At 47.8% G+C, this 25,401-nt stretch overlaps 1 protein-coding gene and 1 non-coding gene across 2 annotated transcripts; one reads left to right on the top strand and one right to left on the bottom strand.

Annotated features, from left to right (window-relative positions):
* The first annotated feature begins 8,190 nt into the window (after nucleotides 1-8,190).
* On the top strand, nucleotides 8,191-8,332 carry LOC135272425 (U4 spliceosomal RNA). The gene has a single exon (XR_010340570.1). It is a non-coding gene; the product is annotated as a U4 spliceosomal RNA (small nuclear RNA).
* Nucleotides 8,333-19,430: 11,098 nt separating this feature from the next.
* Nucleotides 19,431-25,196, bottom strand: NHLH1 (nescient helix-loop-helix 1). Its single transcript, XM_012449665.2, has 2 exons — nucleotides 24,929-25,196; nucleotides 19,431-21,715 (listed from the first exon to the last, which is right to left on the bottom strand). The coding sequence occupies exon 2, from the start codon at nucleotides 21,541-21,543 to the stop codon at nucleotides 21,142-21,144; it is 402 nt and encodes a 133-aa protein (XP_012305088.1). The 5' UTR covers nucleotides 21,544-21,715; nucleotides 24,929-25,196; the 3' UTR covers nucleotides 19,431-21,141.
* Between the last annotated feature and the right edge of the window lie 205 nt (nucleotides 25,197-25,401).

Here is a 25,401-nt window from a genome sequence, read left to right as displayed (position 1 = left end):
GTCGCCGCTCCCCCGGCCCTGCGCCTCCAGATGCCCGGCGGCCCTCCCCAGTCCTGGGAATCCGCAACGGGGCTGCCACCCGGGTCCCGAACGGTGGGCAGGGGAACGCCTCGATTCTTGGCCTTGGCCCAGCCCGCAGTCCCTCCTGGGGCTGTCTTTCGACCCCTCCTGTCGGAGACGAAGCCCCGCAGACCCCCGGGGCTGGCCATATTCTCTTCTTTAGGGCCACAGACCCGGCTACACGAAATCCAGAGGAATCTGGGACGTGGGAAGATTGATTTTTTTCCCCCAGGGGTGCGAGAAGGGAGGGTCATTCCTGATTTTAATTAGTGGCGAGGGACGCACGCTTCTTCCCATGCATACGGGGATTTCCCTGACACCATCACCACCATATCCCCTCCTTCCAAAAATAATTTAATTACTTGAAGTTCTAGCTGCGAGCAGCGACAGCCCCAGTCAGTCTGGGACGCTCCCTCATTAACACGTTTTTCCTCCCCTCTGGTTTGAGTGTTGGGATTAATTACAAAGGGAACCCTGCCCTGGGGGAGAAGGGGAGGAGGAGACGACGAGGGCGCCTGGGAGTTTGGATGGCGGAGGAGAGGGGGCCTTCTCCCAGGAAACCTTCAAGAGGAAAAATGCCTTGGCCGGTTGGATCCCCAACCCCAAGCAGGCAGGCTGTCCATCCCAGGAGTTTCAGATACTTTCGAGCTGAAGGTGCCACACAGAGATTATAGGGTCTCACAAAATACCCGACAGGTTTGGGGCATTTCTGCCTCCCAGTATGCCAAGAAACCAGTTAGAGTTGTATATCTGACCCCACAAGAGTGACCTCGCACTGTAAAAGCCTGGGCTGTGGGAAGTCCATGTTCGCCTTGAAGTAAATGAAAGCAGCATTCAATTATCATTAGTGTTACTGCCGTGCAACCCTCCACTTAGAGTAGTATCACTTCAAAAGCATCTTCACATACTTCTTCCTAAGCAGGCCAAGGACTTTTCAACATCTCAACCTCTGACCGTTTCCAGTCCTGGCACCTGCTCTCACCCTGTGATTTAGGAATCCCATAGGAGACTCCCAGCCTCTGTTCCTCACTTGTTTGGGAATTTTTGCTCCTCCCTGATGAAAATTTTTTTCCTGAGACCTAATCTCACCCCTTTTGATGGTTCATTCCAACCTGTCCAAAGATGAGGACAGAGCCACCTTTGCTGCGTTGTTCAAAGACGCAGAACAGTAAAACACACTTTCTTTCTCCTCTGCCCAAACTCTGCCTTTCCTCATCCCCCTCCTCCGGTAGTATGGGTAAGCAAGTGACTCAGCACCAAGACAACATGAAAAATGCAGAATCATCATTTCAGGTACCCAAGTCCCTGCATGCGTCCAGGCACTCATTCACCTTGTGCCTATCATGTGCAGGCACCGGGCTGCACCGGGGCTCCTGGCAGTGGTCACGATCAGGTGTGTGAGAAAGTGGCAGGAGAGCTGGGGAAAGGTTAAGCAGAGAGGACATGGGTGTCCCCAGCCCTGCCCTAAAGCACACCCCAGTGCCGGGCAGCTAGTGTGTAATTTGACACAGTGTCGGGGCTGCCATGGCACCGTCTGACTCCCAGGCAGATTTAGTGTGAGTTATGTTCACATGCTGCTAGCCTGTTTCACAGACCTCAAAGGGGTCCAAAGAACTGGAAAAAGGGGGGCCAGTTGACGGATAATTACATAAACTGGCCCCACTGAAAGCTTGAAACCTAAGTCAGGATGTTAGCAGACGAGAATTCCGGATTAACAGGCATCAGGCATCAGGCTGGAATAGGCTTGGTCCCTCCTTTCTCCTCTCTGAGGGTGAGGTTGGGGGCTGTCAGTTACATCTCTGCAATGAAAACACTGGATTACAGAGTTCAACAATAAATTTTATTGGTGTGGTCTGTCCCATTCAGTAATTCTCTTTACTACCTTCTACCTTCACCCCAGGATAGAATCTCATCTGGATTTCACATGTCAAGGCACTGAGTGAGGAAACAGAGACCCAACTACAAGGCTCATGTGCCCTGTGGTCTAAGAGTCCTAGCTTAATTCTTTAGAAGGAAGGAGAGCACTGAAATGACATTCAGCTGTGATTTTCCCAAAGGGGCCAACCCACAATAACAGAGGGAGCCAGGAGCCTGAGGGACAAAAGAATGGAACAGATTGGACTTTGTACAGCTCCTGTCCTTGAGGACATAGTCGAGTTTCTTAATTTCTTCAAGCCTCAATTCCTGTTTATATAAAAAGGATCTAATGAGGTAACAGAAGGAAAACCCTCCACATACCCACAGTGCCACAGTCAATCCCCAGTCGAGCTTCTCCTCTCTGTTCTGTGCCTACGACACTTCTCATTCTTTCAGGACCCTTGCTCAGGGAACGAGGTCTGTAGCTAAAAGCCAGAGCCCTTGGTTAAAGCCTTTCAACTCCTCACCAGCTCACTAGGTGGAGGTGGGGGTGGGAGGGTCAGATCGGAGGTTTCTCAGGAGCCCTGGGAGTTGGGCTTTCCTGGGGAAGATTCCAGGAGCTCAAGAAGTGACAGTAGACTCTCCCTGAGGGAAGGTCCAGGCTATAGAGAAGCGCCTACGTACTTCCTGTGTGGATGAAGCTGTCCCTGGAGGTCAGGCCCAGACCACAGTAGCAAAAATTAGGTTTTCTGCTCTGATGAAAAGTAGGGCCTTTTCTTTTCTTTCTTTCTTTTTTCTTGAGGTGGAGTTTTGATCTTGTTGCCCAGGCTGGAGTGCAATGGTGTGAACTTGGCTCACTGCAACCTCTGCCTCCCGGGTTCAAGTGATTCTCCTGCCTCAGCCTCCTGAGTAGCTGCGATTACAAGGCATGTGCCACCATGCCTGGCTACTTTTTGTATTTATACTAGAGACGGGATTTCTCAAGGTTGGTCAGGCTGGTCTCAAACTCCCGACCTCAGGTGATCCTCCCGCCTCGGCCTCCCAAAGTGCTGGGATTACAGGTATGAGTCACTGTGCCTGGCCAAGTAGTACCTTTTTATAACGCTGCTCAAAGAAGGGAATCCTTGGTACCTTACTCACAGAAGCTTAACACACTAGCAGGATGGCCATCAAAAGTGTTTCCAGGTGAGCAGTTAGCAATTTCAGCCACCTCCCTCCCAGGTACAGGTGACGGCAGTAATGAACCCACATGCAGGGCCACAATCACCATCTTCTTCCAGCCCTGCTGATGAGCATGGAGACGAGTTCATCTCCCAGAATAGTTAGAGATCTTTCCCCAGCCCCCACCTTCCCAGAAAGGCTGCTCTTGATGCTTACAAAAGGATTTCCAGACCCAGGCTATATTGTGAAATAGCTGGGTTTTGGGGGTAGAGGGTTACCCCCCTCACTTTTAGTTAAAAAAAAAACAAAAAACGAATAATAAAAATAGCTCACACACACACACACACTCTTTACTATGTCATAGGCTTGTGGTGAGTTGTCTCTCATGTAAGACCCTGATCTCTAAGAACAAGGACCATGCCTCATTCATTTCTATATCTCTGGTGCATAAAATTCACTAAGTTAGCATTAGCTGCCTTCCCTTCTAGCTTCCGCCTTTTTCACCCTTCCTCATCTGTGAAACCTTGACCACTCCCTATTCATCCAACCTCTATTAAGTGTGAGTTTCCGCAAATCCAATTCCATTATCATGAATCTAAAATGTTACCTACAATTAAACCAGTGGTTGTGAACTTTGACTGCAGATTTTAATCACTTGGGAAGCTTTGAAAACACATCAGTGCCCAGGACCATCCCAGACTAATTAATCCAGAAACATCTGAGGTGTGACCCAGCTATTGGTATTTTTTTTTAAGTTACCTCAGTGATTCTAATGTGAGAAGCACTGAATTAAACTCTTTCTGATTTCCTCCGTCCTTTTTGGAAGAGTAAATGCTCTCTACCTCCCTTGCCTGGGACTAGTCCCTGCCGGTGTGCCTATCATGTGCACCGTATCCTGTCCTTTCCCACCTCCATCCATTATTCCCAGTCTCTCCCGTAACTAACTTCGACCTCTTCACTGGTCTTTGCCCAGCAGACATAATAAAATGAAATATCTTCCTCCACTCAGCAGCCTCCTCTTGCTTTACCCTTCGCTTCTTTTTCTTTCTCATCCAACCTTCTTAAAAGAGTAGATTCTTCACCAGTATCTCTCTTCACTCCTCAGCTCCTTGCACCCCAGCCATCCTTTCAATGTGTGTGGGTTTTTTTTGTTTGTTTTGTTTTTGAGATGGAGTCTTGCTCTGTCGCTGAGGCTAGAGTGTGCAATGGCGTGACCTCGGCTCACTGCAACCTTCACCGCCCAGGTTCAAGCGATTTTCCTGCCTCAGCCTCCCATGTAGTTGGGATTACAGGTGCCCACCACCATGCCCAGCTAATTGTTTGTATTTTTTTTAGTAGAGATGGGGTTTCACCATGTTTGCCAGGCTAGTCTTGAACTCCTGACTTCAAGTGATCCGCCCGCCTCGGCCTCCCAAAGTGTTGGGATTACAGGCATGAGCCACTGCACCCAGCCCTTCCAATGTGTTTTCTACTCCTAACTTCAAATACTGTTATTTCCCAGAATTCAGCCTTTGGCCCCCTTACTCCCCACTCCACATGCTTTTCCAAAGCAATGTCATTCACTCCTGTGACTTCAGTCAGTGCTCACTTATGAATGCTGCTAAATCCAGGTCTATCTTGTGAGCATCAGACTCAAATTTCTAACTTCCTATCATACATTTTAACTTGGATATTCCTTGGGTATCTTAAATGTAATAGGTTTAAAAGGAATAACATTATCTTCCTTCCACCGCTATCCCGTTGGCTTATTCAGACCTTTATCATTTCCAAACATGTCTCATTCCCTTCCAATCCATCTTCGTCCCTGTGCCAATGTGATTTTTTTTTTTTTGAGATGGAGTATTGCTTTGTCACCCAGGCTGGAGTGCAATGGCGCAATCTCAGCTCACTGCAACCTCTGCCTCCTGGTTCAAACAATTCTCCTGTCTCAGTCTCCCGAGTAGTAGTAGGGAGGTGCATGCCATCATGCCTGGCCAATTTTCATATTTTTAATAAAGATGGAGTTTCACCATATTGGTCAGGTTGGTCTCAAACTCCTCACCTCAGGTGATCCACCTGCCTCGGCCTCCCAAAGTGCTGGGATTACAGGTGTGAGCCACCGCTCCCAGCCGCCAATGTGATTTTTATGAAAGGGAAATCAGCCTGTCACTCTCTTACCTAAAACAATCCATGGCTTCCCACTGTCTGCAAGATGAAGTCAAAACTTTTTGGCACCATATATAAGCACCTTCAGACTCCGGCTCGCTCCCCTTCTCCAGGCTTATCTCCTAGTGCTCCCTGTGCATTTAAAGCCCACACTTTCAACACACATACATCCAGACTATACCCATCTACTCATTGTTCTGCCAGTTTGCGGCTCTATTACTTTTCTGCCTTCTCACAAAGTTTCCTTTTCCTAAAATACTTTCCTCCTTCTTCCTGCCTGGAAAGTTCTGTTCATCCCTCAAGACTCAAGTGTGGCCTCCTCTGCAACTCCTTACCAACTTTCCCAAGCAAAGCTGGATGATGCCACACCCAGAGAACCTCCTTTGCGCTCTCAAAGCTCTGCATACCTTTGTTTTAGCATCTATGACTTTATATGGTAATTTCTTAATAATAATTGTATGGTGATTTCTCAATAACAGCATTTTGAGGTTGGAAGAGACTTTCTGAATTTTACAGATGACGAAACAGGTGCAAAGTAGTTGCGTCGTTGCCCCAAATCAGACGGCTAATTAGTGGCAGCACCAGAACTATAACCCAGGTCTCCCAACTTACTGTTCAGTAGTCTGTCAACTGCACCACATTAACTGAGCATGGTTTCATCTGAAATAAAGTTACAGGGTAGTGACTCCTAGCCTTTTGTGGACTTTTGAGACTTCGATGAAAGCAACAAGCTCTCCCCAGGAAAATGTACATATGTACACACACAGAGCTTCACATCCATTCTCAGGGCATACAGAGGGCTATGTGTGGCATGATTTAAAAAGAAAAGAATCTAGAAGTAGCAAAATCAATAAGAAGGCTAATGAAATAGTTTAGAGGGCAGGGGAGGGGAGGGGAGTTGAGCCTGGCTCCAAGACTATGGGGATAGATGAGGACAGAAAAGAAAGCTCGTTGCCAGGCACGGTGACTGATGCCTGTGATCCCAGCACTTGGGGAGGCCGAGGCGGGTGGGTCACCCAAGGTCAGAAGTTCGAGACCAGCCAGCCTGGCCAACATAGTAAAACCCTGTCTCTACTAAAAATACAAAATTAGCCAGATGTGGTGGTGCATGCCTATAATCCCAGCTACTTGAGAGGCTGAGGCAGGAGAATCGCTTGAACCTGGGAGGCGGAGGTTGCAGTGAGCCAAGATTGCACCATTGCACTCCAGCCTGGGCAACAAGAGCAAAACTCTATCTTGAAAAAAAAGAAAGCTCAAATTTGAAAGATGACCTGCAGGTGGGATGAATAGGGTTGAGGATCAAAGAGGCATTTAAAATGACTCAGAGGCTTCTGGTATGGATATTAAGGAAGATGGCGATGCCACACATAAAATTAGGGGCTACTGAGAGAGCAGGTTTAAAGGGTAGATAATATGTTGGGTTTGAGAGCTATCTCAGGTATCTGTGGGCTATCAGGTAGGGACATCCGTAGGAAGCTGTTAATAACCTAAGTACTTCCCACATCTCTCCTGCCACTCTTTCTCAGGCCATCTGGACAATCTATTATTCCCTAGCCCAAACACGTGCTTTACTGCCCCCAATCCCATTGTTCATCCTATTCGCTCTATATGGAGCACCTTCCTTGCCCCATCACTCATATCTAAAATATTTCAAGGTTCAGTTCAAATATTTTCTTAAGTCATTCCTGACATCATCAGTTTGACTTAATCTCTTTTCTATAAAATCCCAAATATTTCTCCAAATCTCTCCCACCACATTCACTATTTTGTCTTTTTTTTTTTTTTTTTTTTTTTTTGAGACAGGGTCTTGCTCTGTTGCCCAGGCTGGAGTGCAGTGGAATGATCTCAGCTCACTGCAGCCTCAACCTCCCCAGGCTCAGGTGGTCCTCCCACCTCAGCCTCCCGAGTAATTGGGACCTGCCACCATGCCCAGCTAACTTTTGTATTTTTGGGAGAGACAGGGTTTCACCATGTTGCCCAGGCTGATCTCCAACTCCTGACCTCAACTGATTCACCTGCCTTAGCCTCCCAAACTGTTAGTATTACAGGTATGAACCACCATGCCTGGCCATATTCACTATTTTGAATTTCAGTTATTTATGCTTAAGCCTCCCAAACTGTTAGTTATTTATGCTTAAGCCTCCCAAACTGTTAGTATTACAGGTATGAACCACCATGCCTGGCCATATTCACTATTTTGAATTTCAGTTATTTATGCTCCTGAGAAAAAAAGGCAAAAAGAAACAAAAGACAGATGGTACAAATAGATAACAAATAACAAGACAAAAATTTAAACCAGGCTAATATCAATAATTCCATTAAATATAAATGGTCTAAATACTCCAATTAAAAGCCAGGCACAGTGGCTCATGCCTGTAATCCCAGCACTTTGGGAAGCCAAGGAGGGCAGATCAGTTGAGATTGGGAGTTCAAGACCAGCCTGGCCAACATGGTGAAACCCTGTCTCTACTAAAAATACAAAAATTAATCAGGCATGGTGGGGTGTACCTGTAATCCCAGCTACTCAGAACACTGAGGCAGGAGACTCACTTGAACCTGGGAGGTGGAGGTTGCAGTAAGCCAAGATTGCACCACTGCACTCCAGCCTGGCTGACTCAGTCTCAAAATAAATACATACATACATACATACATACATACTCCAATTAAAAAGCATAATTTGTCAGATTCAATTATAAAAGTAGTATCTAGCTGTATACTGCCTAAAAGAAAACCTTTGAAACATAAACACAAATAGGTTAAAGGTAAAGGGATGCAAAAATGTACCATGCTAATACTAATCAAAATAAAGTTGGAATGGCTACATTAATAACATAGATTTCAAAGCAAAGAATATTGCCAGGGATAAAAAGAATCATTTCATAATGATAAAGAGGTCAATTCATCAAGAAGACATAATAATTCTTAACGTTTATGTACCTAATAACAGAGATTCGAAGTACATGAAGCAGCTTTGCACAGTGGCGAGTATCACAGCCAGTGAGGTTTATCTGAGGCACAACTATTGCTAATTGAAAACTTTTTCCAATACCCTACCACGATGACTTGCAACATAGTCAGCATTGACAATTTTTGACAGTCTCTATGGAGACTGAATTGAAAAAACAAAAAACTCTGGGTCAGTCACAGTAGCTCACACCTATAATCCCAGCACTTTTGAGAGGCCAAGGTGGGCGGATCACCTGAGCTCAGGAGTTTGAGACCAGCCTGGGCCACATGGTGGAATCCCGTCTCTACTGAAAATACAAAAATTAGCTAGTTGTGGTGGCACACACCTGTAGTCCCAGCTACTCGGGAGGTGGAGGCTGAGACAAAAATCACTTGAACTGGGGAGGCGGAGGTTGTGGTGAGCTGAGATCACGCCACTGCACTCCAGCCAGGGTGACAGAGTGACACGCAGTCTCAAAAGAAAAAATAATCATAATAATAATAAATAAAAATACAAATACAAAACATTAGCTGGGCATGGTGGCTTGCTCCTGTAGTCCTAGCTACCTGGGAGGCTGAGATGGATCACCTGAGCCTGGGGAGGTAGAGGCTGCAGTAAACCATGATTGTGCCACTGCACTCTGGCCTGGGTAACAGAGTAAGACTCTCTCTTTATCTCTGTCTCTGTCTCTGTCTTTGTCTCTCTCTCTCTCTTTCTGTGTGTGTGTGTGTGTGTGTATGTGTGTATATAAGTGTGTGTGTGTGTATACCATGAAGCAAAAACCAATAGAACTAGAAGGAGAAATTGGCAAACCGACAATGATAATCAGTAATATCAATACCCATCCTTAATAATAGATAGAACGAATAGAAAATCAGTAAAGATATAAAAGATTTGACCAACTAGGTATCAACTAATTTGACTCAATTGACTATAGAACATTCCCTCCAACAGCAGAATTTTTTTCAAGAACATTGCTCATGGATAATTTACCAAGATAGACCATATCTTAAGCCATAAAATAAGTAGTGATCAATTTAAAAGGAATCAGATTATATAAAATATATTCCCTGGCTATAATGGTATTAAATTAAATATCAATAATAGAAAGATATCTAGAAAATCTCCAAATAAAATACCAAAGACTAGAAAGCATGGAGGGGAAGGAAAGGATAAAGACAGGTTGCTTATGGGTATGAACATACAGTTAGAGAGAAGAAATAAGTTCTAATGTTTGACAGCAGACTAGGGTGACCATACTTAGCAACAATATTATGTATATTTCAAAGTAACTAGAGAAGAGGACTTGAAATGATACTAGAACTTGAAAATGATAAACACTCATTACCAAGGTGATGGGGGCTAGAAATTGGACATCAAGGTGTTGGCAGGGCCATGGTTTCTCTGAATGATCTAGAGGAGAGTCCTTCCTTGCTTCTTCCAGTTCCTGGTGTTTTCTGACAATCCACGGCATTCCTTGGTTTGTAAATTCATCACACCGTTCTCTGCCTCCATTGTCATTTGGCTGGATTCTCTCTCTGGGAATCTGTACCATCTTTCCTCCCTGTGTGTCTATGTCCAGATTTCCCTCTTCTTAAAGGGCACCAACTATATTGGATTAAGGGCCCATCTTACTCCATTACCTCATATTCATTAATTGCATCTGCAAAGACCTCTATTTCCAAACAGAGTCACATTCACAGGTACTGGGGTAAGGGCTTCAATATATCTCTTGGAAGGGTCATTTCAACTCATAACACTAGCAATGAACGCGAAAAGATTAAATTTAAAACACCATTTACAGTGACACCAAAAATTGTAAAATACTGAGGGATAAATCTGACCAAAGATACGCACATCCTGTACACTGGAAATGATAAAATATTGCTTAAAGAAATTAAAGATGGTCTAAATAAATGGGACAACATACTATACATTGTTTATGGGTTAGAAGATTTCATATTTTTAAGATTTTACTTCTCTAAAAGTTGATCTGTAAACTCAATGCAATCCAAACAAAATCACAGTCATCTTTTCTATAAAAATTGACAATTTGGCTCGGCGCGGTAGCTCACGCCTATAATCCCAGCAGTTTGGGAGACTGAGGCGGGTGGATCATGAGGTCAGGAGTTGAAGACCAGCCTGGCCAAGATGGTGAAACCCCATCTCTTCTAAAAATACAAAAAATGAGCTGGGCGTGGTGGCGGTCACCTGTAATCCCAGCTACTCGAGAGGTTGAGGGAGAATTGCTTGAACCCAGGAGGCAGAAGTTGCAGTGAGCCGAGATTGCGCCATTGCATTCCAGCCTGGTGACAGTGAGAGACTCCATCCCAGAAAAAAAATTGACAATTTGAGTCTAAACATCATATAGAAATGCCAAAGACCTAGAATAGCCAAAGCAACTTTGAAAAAAAGAATACATTCAAAAAACTTATTTTATAGAAGTTCAAGATTTATTATAAGGCTACAGTAATCAAGGCAGTATAGTACAGGCATCAAGACAGAGAAATAAATCCATTGAACAGACTGAGAAATTCATCAATAGACTCACATACATATGGCCAATTGATTTTTCACAAAGGTACAGGAGCAATGCAGTAGAGAAAGGATAGTCTTTTCAATAAAGAACGGTTGAATACCTACAATGCAAATTAAAAAAAAAAAAACTTCAATCCATACTTCGCATTACACACAAAACTTAACTCAAAATTGATCATAAAATGAAATATAAAACCTAAAACTATAAAACTTCTGACAAAAACAGGGAGAAAATCCTTGTGAGCTTGGGTGAGACAAAGATTTCTTACACCAACAACATGATCCATAAAAGAAGTAAAATGATAAATGGGACTTCACCAAAAATTAAGAACTTCCTCTTTCAAAAGACACTTTTAAGAGGTGAAAAGACAAGTAACAGATTAGAGGAAAACATTTGCAAATCACATATTTGATTTTCTAAAAACTTGTATTCAGATTACATAAGTAACTCTGAAAACCAAAGAAAGAAAAAAAATAATGCATAAAAGTATTGCAAAGGGAAAAATAAAACTATTCTTTTAGTAAAGAAAAGATAGATTGTTCAATAAATGGTATTGGGACAATTGGATAGCTATTTGGAAAAAGTAAAGTTGAATTCCTACCTCATTTCTTAATCTAATAACATGCAGATACATTAAAGTGTTAAAGGTAAAATACTACCCACAAAAAGTTAATAATATCAATATGAAAAAAGAACAATAACATAAATATGTAAAGAGAACAAACAAAAATTTTGGAGCAGGGAGAGCCAAGGCCCAAAATACAGAAGTCATGGAAGACAAGATTATGTATTAGACTAAATAAAAATTTTCTGCATGGCAAGAAAATTTTCTGCATGTCTATAAACCTATGGATCCTGCAGTTTTATAATTCTAGAGATCCTAGAATCAATTAAAATTCCAAATAATCAAACAGAAAATGGAAAAATAATAGCTATCACTTTACATCACTTTACCCAAGCAGCAAGATTTACAATTTGGATAATATCAAGTGTTAGTAGCCTGGTGCGGCAGCTCATGCCTGTAATCCCAGCACTTTGGGAGGCCAAGACGTGTGGATCACCTGAGGTCAGGAGTTCGAAACCAGCCTGACCAACATGATGAAACCCTGTCTCTACTAAAAGTACAAAAATTAGCTGGGTGTGGTGGTGGGTACCTGTAATCCCAGCTACTCAGGAGGTAAAGGCAGGAGAATGGATTGAACCTGGGAGGCAGGGGTTGCAGTGAGCTGAGATCGTGCCATTGCACTCCAGCCTGGGTGACAAGAGCAAAAACTCCATCTCAAAAAAAAATCGAATGCTAGTCAAATGGTAGGAAATGAAGAGCATCAGGAGCTGCTGGTGTGAGTACTTTTTGTAGGGCAATTTAGAAGTGTCTAGTGGGCCGGGCGGATGGATCATGAGGTCAAGAGATCGAGACCATCCTGGCCAACAAGGTGAAACCCCGTCTCTACTGAAAATACAAAAATTAGTTGGGCATGGTGGCGCACGCCTGTAGTCCCAGCTACCCGGGAGGCTGAGGCAGGAGAATTGCTTGAACCCGGGAGGCAGAGGTTGCAGTGAGCCGAGATCATTCCCCTGCACTCCAACCTGGGCAACAGAGTAAGACTCCATCTCAAAAAAAAAAAAAAAAAAGTGTCCTGGTTCAGTTTGCATTTTGGGTGGCTAAGTCTGAGGGCAACCTGGAGGGCGGAGCTAAGGGGAGGAAGCTGAAAGGCAGGGAGACCAGCTAGGCCACCGCAGTAGTCCAGGTGAAGGAAAGCATTGGTAGAGCTGATATAAAAGCAGAAGTCACGTTTAGGAGGTAAAAGGAATAGCCACTGATGATGGATTCGAGGTGAGACTAGAAGGAACCACGTGTAGCCGCGGTCAGGGCAGCTGAATGCTGATGGCGCCATGTTTTGCCGTGGGGATACCAGGAGAGGAGGAGGGTTGAGGAGGGGAGAAAATAAGGTGGCCGGTTTGTGATATGTGGGGTTGGAGATTCTGGGAGACTTCCTAGTGAAGAGGTACAACTTCACAAACCCAGAAAGCCAACGTCCTTCTGGGAGCTCCGTAGGAAGGCTCTGAGGTGGCTCTCATTCAGTTTGTCCTTATTGTACCACCCTTACTGCCACCATCTCCACCACAATTCTCCACAAAGTTCCTTCTCTGACGTGCTCTACTTTGGAAAGTGGCACCACGGTGCATCCAGACTCCCAGGCCAGAAACCTGGGAGTTCTCCTGCAGCCTGCCACATTTAATAAATCACGACGTCCTGTTGAACCTACCATTTAAATAGCTTTCCTAAATCTGTCTTCCCTTCCCCATTCCCATTGCCACTACCTAAATACAGACCCTCATCTTCATGCAGCTGACTTGGCGATAGCCTTTTAAAACTGTTCCCTGCACAGAGCTTACATTTACTCAGCTATCTTCAGAAACGTCCTAAAAGTAGCCAGACGTGGTGGCTCACACCTGTAATCCCAGCACTTTGGGAGGCTGAGGCAGGTGGATCACGAGGTCAGGAGATCAAGACCATCCTGGCCAACATGGTAAAATCCTGTCTCTACTAAAATACAAAAAATTAGCTGGGCATGGTGGTGCGTGCCTGTAGTCCCAACTTCTCAGAAATCTGAGGCAGGAAAATCAATTGCCTGCGCCTGTATTTCAGAATCCAGAACAGTGCCTGCCGGCAGAGATTGCAGTGAGCCGAGATCTCACCACTGCACTCCAGTCTGGCGACAGAGCGAGACTCTGTCCCCCCCCAAAATAAAACAAAAAACAAAAATTAACTGGGTGTGGTGGTGCACGCCTATAATCTCAGTTACCCTGGAGGCTGAGGCAGGAGAATCACTTGAACCCAGAGGCGGAGGTTGCAGTGAGCTGAGATCGTGCCACTGCACTCTAGCCTGGGTGACAGAGTGAGACTCTGTCTTTAGAAAGAAAAAATGTTCTAAAAGTGGTATTTCTAAAAGGTACATCTGATGATGGTGTTTACCCCACTAGAGAACGTTCATTGGTTTCCCATTGCTGTGTGGCAAAGCACACTCTCCCTAGCATAACAGACATGGCTTCTCCTGACCTGGCCCCTGCTTGCCTCTCCAGATCCAGACCATTCTCTGTCACTCCCCTGTCCCACCAGCCCCTTGCACTTTATGTCCCAACAATACCACACTGCTTATAGTGTGACCTTGCTCACCAAGGCCTCTCAGGGCTCCATGCCTTCATACCTACAGTACCTTTACATCTTAGGTGGGGTTCCCTGGGAAGCGAATTCCTGAACTCTGAGATTGTATACAGGAGCGTGTCAACAGGAGTATTCTTGGGAACACCTGTGAGGTGTGAGGGAAGCTGCATTAAGCAGAGAGAGAAACTGAACAGGCGTCTGTCTAACCCATGAGGGCTCTCAAGTTGGGATAACTTTGTAACCCCACATCAACCAGACATTGCCTGCCCTAGGGAGAGAGCAGCATCTCAAGCAAGGTGGCTTTCTTCCTCCAAAGGCAATTCCTGAAGAGGGACTCGGCTGTGAGTCAACACTTCCACAGCTGGAGAAGTGAGTGGCTTGTCCAGTGAAGGAGGAAATCTGTAAGGGGGGTCTTGGCAGCACACCACAGAATTCACTGTACACATCTGACAGTCTTCAAAACCCAGCTCGGATTTTATCGACTGCCTTCCTCACCAACACCCTCTTTGAGGTCATCACTCGCTTCCTTGCACTACTATTCCTTGGGAAATTGATATGTTTACATGTCTGTCTCCCACACTCCCTTCCAAGTAGATGGTGGGGAAGGCCTGAGCCTATATTTCAGAATCAGAACAGTGCCTGGTACACATTGGCTATTCCATAAATGCATGTTGCACTGAATGAATCGGAATCATCCAATGAAAGAGGCAGCTGCAAGCTTATAAACAAAGGAGGCTGGAGTTTAATGCCAGAAAGGATAAAAGGGAGGTAGACAGCAGAGATTCTCACCTGGGAACCCCACTGGAGGCCCTGCTTGGAAGGCCTGAGAGTCCCAGGATAGAGCAAATCAAGGATCTGAGCTTGGGATGTCCAAAGAGGGGCAGGAGCCAGAAAAAAAACCCGTAACCTATAAATAACCATAGATTATAGCTCATGGAGCTGGGAGACAAAAGGTAAAACTTCAAGGGGAGAAAGGGCTTCTAGGAGAGAGGAAATTAGACAGCGTCCTATCCTTGTTCCGTACCTGACAGCTGTCACTCAGACTCCTACATTAAAAAGAGCACAAAAAAACAAGCAAACAGATATAGGCGTGTTCAAAAACCACAGAATTGGGTAAGCATCCCTAAATACAGAACATGCACAAAGCACAGACACACAATAAATGAGACAGGCACAGACCAGAAAAAAATCAATCTGCAAATTGTAGACCATAATATATGTAAATGACGCCGGGCGAGGTGGCTCACGCCTGTAATCCCAGCACTTTGGGAGGCGGAGGTGGGCGGATCACCTGAGGTCGAGAGTTCGAGACCAGCCTGACCAACATGGAGAAACCCCATCTCTACTAAAAACACAAAATTAGCCGGCATGGTGGTGAATGCCTGTAATCCCAGATAGGAGGCTGAGGTAGGAGAACCACTTGAACCTGGGAGGCAGAAGTTGCAGTGAGCAGAGATCGCACCACTGCACTCCAGCCTGGGCAACAAGAGTGAAACTCCTTCCCAAAAAAAAATATATATATATATATGTGTGTGTGTGTGTATATATATATATATATAATATATACGTAAATGAACCACCTATGAATTCTAAACTCTATTTATCTGTGGCCAACCCTCAAGCCTCCTTCACCTTCCAGAAATCTCAAGTAGAGAAATCCTGATGCAGAATCGTAACTCCTTAGTCCTTTGTCCCCAGTTGGGTCATTTCTTCTCTTTTCTGAGTTCTCAGCAGCTCCTAGCTGGGGATAGGAAGAGAGAAAACGTTTCTGCTAGTAGCCACCAGGGGGCAGTGTTCAACAAGCAATAACCAAATCGGACTTGAACTTGCTGAAGGGAGGGAATGGAGAAGGGAACCAGAGAAGGGTCCTCAGACCAACACATTGCTCCGATCACACCCCGACCCATGTCTCCATTTTGTTTCTGCTTCTTCAGCTCCCTTCTCAGCTGCAGTTTCTCCATCCTTCATTTAGTAGGTTTCATAGATTGTCTATTTGCTCAGAGAAGACTGAGCTCAGGATTTCCCCCTCAGGGAGAGGCATCCCTCATAGCCTCTTGTCCCTTTCCATTCTGTCCTGGTTCCCAAGGGGGTCAGGACTCCGGAGTTTTCATCTGGACTCAGGAGCACACACGAGGGGCTTGATTCCAGGGCCAGCTCTCAAGGGATGCATGCATCCTGCTGCACAGTTGGTCTGGTAGAAGTGGAGTCAGTTGTCAGGGCCCTACACTCCCCTTAGCCTGGCACCTTGCACCATGCACAAACTGTACAACAGCACAGTTGACCCTGTTACTTACTGCCCCTGAGATAGCATCTAATGAGCATTTACGGTGCTGAACACCTTCACGAGGATCTCATTTAATCCTCATCACACCCCGGTGGGTCTTGTTGACTTTCCTGCTTTCCTGTGAAAAGGCTGCCACTCAGGGAAGGCTTGCCTGCGGTTCGATCACTGTGGCACAAAGGGGAAAGGGGGAGACAGAGCAGGGAGGCGGGTCCTCTGGCTGCCAGGAGCGGGCTTCCTCCCCTCTAGCACGGGGTGGCTCCGCTGCCACCACTGCCTCCCTTCTTCCACTCCCTGTCAGCCTTACAGGTGCATCTCTGCTTCCTCCCTTCTCCCTGCGCTCACATCCCAGCGCTGAGCCTCTTTCTTCTGCCCATAATCCTCGCCTAGTGAGAGGTCAAAAGCTCAGAAAAGAACTCAAGATAAAAGCAGAAAGATAAAGGAAGTGGGTGGTGGAAAGGGTTTTCCAGACAGAGGAAGAAGCAGCAAAGGCAAAGAAGACAGGCCCTGAGCTGGGGTGGAGAGGGAGGGAGGCGGTGGAGTGAGGGAGCGGAGCGCCCCCTACACTGTGCCCAGACTTGGGAAGGGGCACAGACAGGGCCGCCATTGTGTGGGGCACAAAGGAGCCATATGCCTGGCAGCCAATGACAATGTGTGTGTGTGTGTGTGTGTGTGTGTGTGTGTGTGTGTGTGATGTTTTAGGCGCCCCTCGCCAGCCCCTGGGCCTTGCCTTCTGCTCTGTCACTGGTGGTAGGGTTTGCTGAGTTACAAGGCAGATGGGGGCATTGATGAAGACAGGACCGGAGGGTCAGGCACCTGTGGTCACTAGGACTGGAAGAGGACATGGACAGCTGGGGGAGCTATGGCCATGCATGGGATACTTGGCAAGGGGCTACAGGAGGAAAGCAGGGGTGAGGTGAAAGAGTCCCATTCTCCTGGGTCCCCCAAGCTGCACCTCCCCCACCCCACCACCCGCTAGTTGGGTTTAGAGGGATGTGGAATTAGGGACACAGAGCAGATCCTCTTCTAACAATCCCTTTTCTCCAACCTCCCTATCTGCTAGCCCCAAAGCTTTCACGTTCCCCTCAGCCCAAGGACTTCCATCTCCCTGTCCTCTCCCTCCTCCCCCAGTGCCTTCTCCCCTGCTCCCTCCTCCTCCCACTCTCCACCTCCTCCTGTCCTGCCCAGAGGAGAAGAGCGCGAAGAGCTAAGAGCGGCAGCGAGGCCAATTGATTATCTGAAGAAATTCAGAGCTAGCAGTAGAACAGCTGCAGCTTCCCCCTCTCAGCACCCCAGGCCCTCAGGGATCCCTGAGGGGAAGGGCCCCCAACCCCTTCTGCTCTCCAGCCCAGGCAAAGAGACAAGAGAGGGAGACAGGGCCCCGGAGGACTGCAGCTGCTGAGCACGGAGAGGGGCAAAGCTCTCAGCGCCAGGAATGGAAGACTTGGCTTCGAAACCAAGGCCATCGTCATGGGCGAGTCACATCATCTGCCTGGACAGTAGTTTACCTGCCCTTGAAGTACAGTTGTTGGATTCCATGATCTTTGTGTTCCCGTCCAACTCTCGCCCTTTGGAATCCTGAAATTCTCCCTGATCTCACTTCAGCCCTCCCTTTTGCCAGGCTCTGGGCAGAGCACATTTTATTTAACTTGCATGGGGAGGGGAAGATGTGAAGACGGACCTGTATGGAAGCTCCTCCCTAAGTCTAACTCAAGCCCCTCCTGCTGCTTATATCATTCTTTGTTCATCAAAGATGAAAACCCATAACTGGGCATGGTGGCTGATGCCTGTAATCCCAGCATTTTGGGGGGCCAAGGCGGGAGGATCACTTCAGGCCAGGAGTTCAAGACCAGTCTGACCAGCATGGTGAAAACCCATCTCTACTAAAAATACAAAAATTAGCCGGGCTTGGTGGCAGGCGCCCATAGTTCCAGCTACTTGGGAGGCTGAGCCATGAGAATGGCTTGAATCGGGAGGTGGAGGCTGCAGTGAGCCAAGATCCCACCACTGCACTCCAGCCTGGGCAACAGAGCAAGACTCTCAAAAAAAAAGAAAAAGGAAAAAGAAAACCCTTCAGGGACTGAAAGGTGTCTCTGAGTTTCCCTCCTGCTGTTTGCCTTCAGCCTTCTCGTATGACCTTAAGTTTGGAAAGGATCTTCTAATGAACCTGGCCAGTGTTCCATCTGAGCAGGAATGTGCTCTGGATTTCTCTGCCTGTGGTTGATTCTCCAGCTTCTCTATTTGGAGTTCTCCTCTTGAGCAGTCAGTGCCGTTGCTGGACAGCTCCAGGTGCTGCAAAACTTCTCTTGCAATTAAAATTTGCTTTCCTCCAACTTCTACTCACTGGTTTTGTTCTGCCTCCTAGGGCCCCACGGAATATCCATTTTTTATTCTTCTTTCAATATTTAAAGATGGGTATCATATTACCCCATAAGTCTACTCTTATCAAGACACATACTCTCCATTTTTCAACTATTCCTTCTAAAACGTGGTCTCCAGACCTTCTGGTTTCTTTGCCACACAACCTTGAATCCTCTCTAGTTTATCAATGCACCTGTGAAAATACCGGTTCCAAAACAGGACTCACTATCAGGCTGGGTCATTTTAGGAGGCGGAGGGGAGTTGGCAGCAAATGGTACAAAGAACTTGAATTTGGACCTTAGCTGTGCCCCCAATTAGCTGTGTGACCTTGGGTAAGACCCTGACCTTCTCTGAGCTTTAGTGTCCCCGTCTATAAATTCTTTGGAGGGTCCCTTCAGCACTTTTATCCCTGTCCATATTCTTTCAGTCCCAGGCCTGCCGTCTGTTTTCCCCAGTATGCTGAGGCCACGAACTGAGATTGCAAGGAATGTTGTCCCAGCCTAGGGACAGTGAAGGGGAAGGCAGTGTCTCAGTTTCATACTATAACTCTTCCCAGCAGCATGAACCCACAGACACATTTTTAACGGGTTCTACTGGAATATTCAGCTCCTTCTCAGGCCACAGGGAGCAGGAGCCAAAGCACAACATCAGAGAAGTCGGTCTCACTAAAGGAGTGCCAAGATGGGGTGTCTGGCACCCGGATTTTGGTGGGGACATCTTGGACCTGTATGTTATGCTCTCCCCTGCACCTCTCTTCCCTGTGGCCTCTTCTTCTCTCTGTCTTCATTTGTTCCCCAAACTGAGTTCTCATGACCCCTTCAGAAGAGTCTAGAAAGCGTGGGACCCTCAACGCCCACCATACCATAACCTGCAGGCCACTTCCTAACCCAAGTGAATGAACCACAACCATACCTGGTGCTAGAACGAGGTCACTTTAATTTTTCTTTCTGTATGAAATTGGGAATGAAACTGGAAGGAATCACACACGGACACAGGACACAGACCCCTGGGGCCTGCTCTTGGGAGTATCAGGAAGAAGCAAGGGTCACAGGGCAGGCCGGGGAGAGAAAAGAGGCAGATGGGACCGGGTGGGATTGTCTGGGGGTGGAGGGAGTAGAGGAAGGACATCCAGGAGCCCCAGAGCTGGGGGAGGAGCACTATTCCGGAGGGCTAGGGTGTCAGGACAGGCGGATCTGGGGAAAAGATACGGTGTGGCAAGCAAAGGGCACGCTCACACATACCAGGAGTTGAAGAAGGAGGAAGAAAAGGGGAGAAGAGAGCAGGGAGGAAGCAAGAGACCCGGCTAGAGCTGCTGGGAGCCCCTCACTCTACCCCAAAGTGCACAACTCAGCAATAAATAGCAATATTTATAAATAAATAAGTAAATAAATAGATGAATAAATAAATAAATACATAAATAAATAAATATACTTGTAGAACTAAGAGTTTGGTTCGAGGGAGGAGGTTGCACAGAAATTCAGTGAGTTCATTTCTTCTACGCAGGTTCTAAGGCCCTTCATGCTACTGCTGACCCTGGGCTATGGTGTGCAGGCGGGGAATCAGTAGTATGGAGTGGGAGCATAGAGCTGGGGGGTCTCTTCCCTTGCCAGAGGCAGCTCAAGGAAAGAGGAAAAAAAATGTAATAAGTAGGTCCTAGGGCCAGGAGAATTGAGCATTCCCAGAGGGCAACAACTGGGCACGCTCCTTGCATCTGGGGGAGGAACAGCGAGGCTGCTGCACATTTTCAGGGTGGGCTGAGACGGAGGAAGCAGAAATGAGACGTGGCCCACTCGTTGCCTGAGCCGTCTGCAAGTACTCTGGGCTGTGTGGGATGTCATCCCCTAATCCACGATCTAGGTTTTCCGTTCTCTAGTGACACACAGGAAGGGAGAAAATTGGGACAGTAGGAGTCAGTGGGGCAGGGAAGCGGCCAAATAGCTCAGAGAGGGCAAGGCACTCACTACCAAGAAAGATCTGAGGTCTGTATGTGCTAAGCCACAGGAACACGACCGACAGCCACAGGAAGAGCTTTTCCGTAATTCCCAGCGACTGAGATGCCCCTCACAGGAGTCCGGGCACGAACCCTGCCTCCCCAGGGCCCCACCCCTCTGCCAAGCACTGAGAGACTGAGATCTTGGAGGAAGAAGCCCACTCCCCACTCTAACCCCAACCTTCCTCCCTTGCAGTTCTGACAGCCCACCCCCACCAGGGGCAGGAGAGGGTAGAACCCACGGGATACACAGCTGGGGTCTGCGGTCGCTGAAAATCTGGACATAGGGGTAGAAGGGGCAGCATTCCGTGAGAGAGCTTGGGGGCAGACTCCAAGGGCGGCCGGCTTAGTAAAGCCAGCAAGGATTCCATACCAACCACACTAGCGAACAATTCTGCACAGTTGGGCCCCAGCAATAAACCCGGGAAGGAACCCGGGACAATAGCCCTCGAGGTGCCTGGGTCAGGGAAAGAAAGATGCCCTCTCGCCCAGCCGCTGGGCTCTCTGCCTGGGCCCAGGGCCTCTGGGACTCCATGCCAAGGGATGAGGGCTCGGGGAGGAGGCGGCCATTCTAAGCAGTGAGCGGTGAGAAGAGGCTCCAGAGAGGCCCGGGAAGGTGGGAGACAGGCCGAGTTCAGACGTCCAGCACGTGGTTCAGGTAGGAGATGTAGCAGATGGCAAGGCGCAGGATCTCAATCTTGGAGAGCTTCTTGTCGGGGGGCAGCGTGGGCAGCAGCTTGCGCAGCTCGGCGAAGGCCAGGTTGAAGGCTTCCACGCGGATGCGCTCCCGCGTGGCGTGGGCCGTGCGGTACTTGGCTGTGGCGCGGCGCCGGCGCCGGCGCTCCTCCCGGCTCAGATGCTGCAGGTCTTTCCGGCCAGGCTCTCCCGGCTCTGGGCCTCGGGCCTGGCCCCCTCCCGGACCCCCAGGCCCGGCCCCGTCAGGGCCCGCCCCGCCCCCACAGTCACTGAAGCCCGACTCAGTCTCCGAGTGGGTGGGCGGCAGGTCCAGCTCCATGGTGTCTGAGTTGAGCATCATGATGGAAGCCTCCTGCCCGGTGAGATCAGGATCCCCTCCCCACCCCTCCCTCTGGGAGCTTGAAAGCTGGTTGTGGGAGGGGGAGGAAGGGCCTGGGGTCGTGGGGTCTGCCACTGAGCTTTAGAAGTCACTGCCACTTCAGGGTTCCATGGTCAGGGTTCCTGTCTGAAGCCTGAAAAAGAGAAGACAGAACTGGTAGCAGCAGAGGGAGGAGGGAGTGCACAGCTCAGAGATGGGAAAGGGGTTTGAGATGGGCTGGGAGGGTAAGGAACTGTGAATGTGGGGAAGAACAGCAGAAACGGGTGGGGGCCGGGGGTGGGGGCCGGGGGTGGGGGCCGGGGGTGGGGAGAGGCCGAGAGGCAGAGGCAGGTGGACAGGGTGAAAGAAGGGGAGGAGCAAAGGCAGCAAGAAGGGAAGAGAAAACCAGTAACAGAAGTGATGAGAAGGACACACCAGGCAGGTTAAAACTGAGCAAAGGATTGAAGACCTAAACCATAAAACTCCTAGAAGAAAACATAGAGGGAACGCGTCATGACATTGGACTCAGCAGTGATGTCTTGGATGTGACACCAAAAGCACAGGCAACAAAAAGGAAAAATGGAGAAAACGGGACCACATCAGACATTAATTTATTACAGAACACAGTCAATAGAGTGAAAAGGCAATCTACGGAATGGGAGAAAATATTTGCAAATTATACATCGGATAAGGGGTTGATATTCAGAACATACGAATAAATCCTATAACGCAACAACAACAAAAATCAAATAACCCAATTTAAAAATGGGCAAAGGAGGGATTGGGAGGGAGGTGAAAGATGAGACATTACAGAATGGGTACCATGTATGGAATTCAGGTGATGGACATCCTAAGCGCCCTGACTTGACTATGATGCAATCCACGCTTGTAACAAAATAGCAGTTGTACCCGTACATTTATATAAATAAAAATGTTTTAAAGGAAAAAAACGGGCGAAGGACCAGAATACACATTTCTCCAAAGATAATAAGCAAATGATGAACAAGCGTATAAAAAAATGTTCAACATCACTAATCATTAAAGTGCAAATCAAAACCATTATGAGATATCACTTCCTATCCATTAGGATGGCTATTACAAAAACAAACCAAACCAAAAAATAAATAAATCTTGGCGAGGATGTGGAGAAATTGGAACCCTTATGCCTTGTTGGGATTGCAAAGTGATGCAACCACTATGGAAAACAGTATAAATGCTCCTCAAAAAATAAAAATATTGAACTACTATATGCTCCAGGAATCCTACCTCTAGGTATATATACAAACAAAGTAGGGTGTCAAAGAGATATTTGCACACTCATGTTCATAGCGGCAGTATCCACAATAGCCAAGAGGTAGAGGTAACCCAAATGTCCACCAATGGACCACAGATAAACGAAATGTAGTATATACATACTGGGGAATATTATTCAGCCCGAAAAATGAAGTTCTGTCACATGCTACAGCATGAATGAACCTTGAGGATATGATGACAAGTGAAATAAACCAGTAACAACACCACAGATATTGTATAGCTCCACTTATATGAGGTATTTAAAGTCATCTAATTCATAGAAACAGAAGTAGAGTGGTGGTTGCAGGGGGCTGGAGGGAGGGGGTAAAGGGGAGTTGTTTAGTGGGTATAGAATTATACATTCACAAGATGAAAAAGTGCTGGATATCTGTTTCACAGCAACGTGAATATACCGAACACTACTGAAGTGTACACTTAAAAATGGTTAAGATTATAAATTTCATGTTGTTTTTTACCTAAATAAATAAATAAAAGGAGGAAAAAATCTGAGCAAGACAGCAGCCATAGCTCCAAGAGAAGTTAGCTGTGACTCTTTCGCTTCCCAGTTGTGAAAATACAAGCCTTGAGCACGTGGCCCCCTCCCTCTCAGGGCCCCTCTCCGCCCTTGCCGCCTGGGGTGGAGGAGTAAACACACAGATTGCCCATTGTAGGGTAGACTAGGACATATGGAGCTCTGCACAGCTGCCCCAGCTCTGCACAGCTCCCCTCCCGGTCCCCCAAACCTCCCCAGCAGAACGATTGTAGATGTCAGATCCTGTCCACTAGAACCAGAGGAAGATATCTCTTCCCACCACCACCGCCCTGTGCACGACCGGCCCCTTCTTCCACCTCTGTCCTCAAAATTTCCAGCCCTTGCCATTCCCTGGCCCTTTTGGAGGCTCTGCAAGGAAGGCTGGGGAAAGGAAACATAACTTTCTTCCCACACTCTCCCATAGCCCAAGGTAGGTTCAGACATGGCCTGCAGAGGAGGACACAGACAGATTTTTGGGGCTACCCTTATGGGACTTAGCTAAGGTTTGCTTGTCCTAGGACCAGAGGAGATCAGGGCAAGACAGCACAAACACGGCCAGGGAAAAGCTGGGGAAAGGGATTTGCTTGTGTGGAGTGTTAAAGGGGAAGAGTGGGCCACTCACCATCAGCTGAACTTACTAATGATTAGAAACAGAAGCACTGAGGTGCCTGCACAGTCATTATCCCCCCTTCTCCCCAGCCCTTGCTTTCCTGCCTGATAGAGACTCTTACAGGGGTCAGGATCCTCCCCGGCTTCGCCCCACCCCACCACACAGAAGGTAGGTTCAAGTCAAGCCAACGAGCAGCTATGAAGCTCTGGAGGGATGCAAAGTCATCCACATCGGATAACAAGTACACACACAATCTTAACACGAAACAGAAGGTGGTGAGTGCTGAAATTGAGAACACATTCCATATTCTGGGGTTCAAAGGAACTATGCGGGGGATGGCAATAGTGTGGGAGGCCCCAAAGTCAGCACCTCCCAGTACATGTTTAGTGCCCCCAACTCCTCACCCCAATTCTGGGGTTGGAAGCAGGAGTTCAGCTGCGGGGTTCTCAGCACATTTATCACATCGATCACAGGCTAATTCTCTCTGCCTGGTCCCTGTGTTCCTTCACCCTTGATCACTTTGCCATGCCCTTCCTTCCCCTCTCTGTGCTCCCCAGCTGGACCCAGTCTCATCTCCACCTGGCCCCACTGTCCTCCCCAGTTCCGGTCCCGGCAGCAGCTTCTATTTACCCATCAAGTCCTCACCCCCACATCCACTTCTGGTCTCAAAGTTCTAGGGTCCAAGGATCAGGGGAGCAGCAATTCCAAGCATCCGGGACAGAACTTCCCACCCCACCTCTGCCAGCCCTAACCCGACTGAGGATAGATAGGCACAAAGAGTCGAAGGGGAGTGGAGAAGAGGGGCATGCGGAGACGGGGAGAGACACAGCACGCGCGCGAGAGAGAGAACTAGAGGGAGGCTCTAGGAAGGGGCTTGAGCCAGAGAATGGGAGGGACACGCCCATCCCTCCCACTCGTGCTTTCCCCTTTACCTAGAAGGACCCTGTCAGGGCTTCCAAGCCGGCAGGACAAGGGGCAGCATTGACAGCCCCAGTCTCCTCTGGGTGTTCAGGGCTCATCCGTCTGCAAAGTTAGTCACCAGCTTTCTAGAGCTCTCAGGGGCAGCGTGGCATAGCTGTATAGGCTCCAGGGTAGATAAGAGGGGCACACATGGTGGGGGTGTAGGGCCCAGGTGGAGGTGGTGGGCTTGGCCAGGTACTGGGGCCAGCCACACTCACACACACACCCACAGACACATACACACCTGAGCTGGCCCAGCCCTATGTATATATATGGAGATACACACACACACCCCCAGCTCTCCATTGGCTGGCCCAGGCCCACCCCCCCTCATCAATATTAAACAGCCAGGCCAGGCAGCCATTGGCAGAGGGATCTGGGAACCCCCCCGGGAGCTGGGGGCGGGGGCTGGCCCTGGGGGGGGGCGGGGAGTGGGGGAGCAGGG

This window comes from Aotus nancymaae, unplaced genomic scaffold (genome assembly GCF_030222135.1).
Source record: "Aotus nancymaae isolate 86718 unplaced genomic scaffold, 86718_ANA_hifiasm-v0.15.2.pri h1tg000108l, whole genome shotgun sequence".
NCBI lineage: Eukaryota > Metazoa > Chordata > Mammalia > Primates > Aotidae > Aotus > Aotus nancymaae.
The sequence above is the reverse complement of the archived record's forward strand: the minus strand, read 5'-3'. Positions and strand labels throughout refer to the sequence as shown.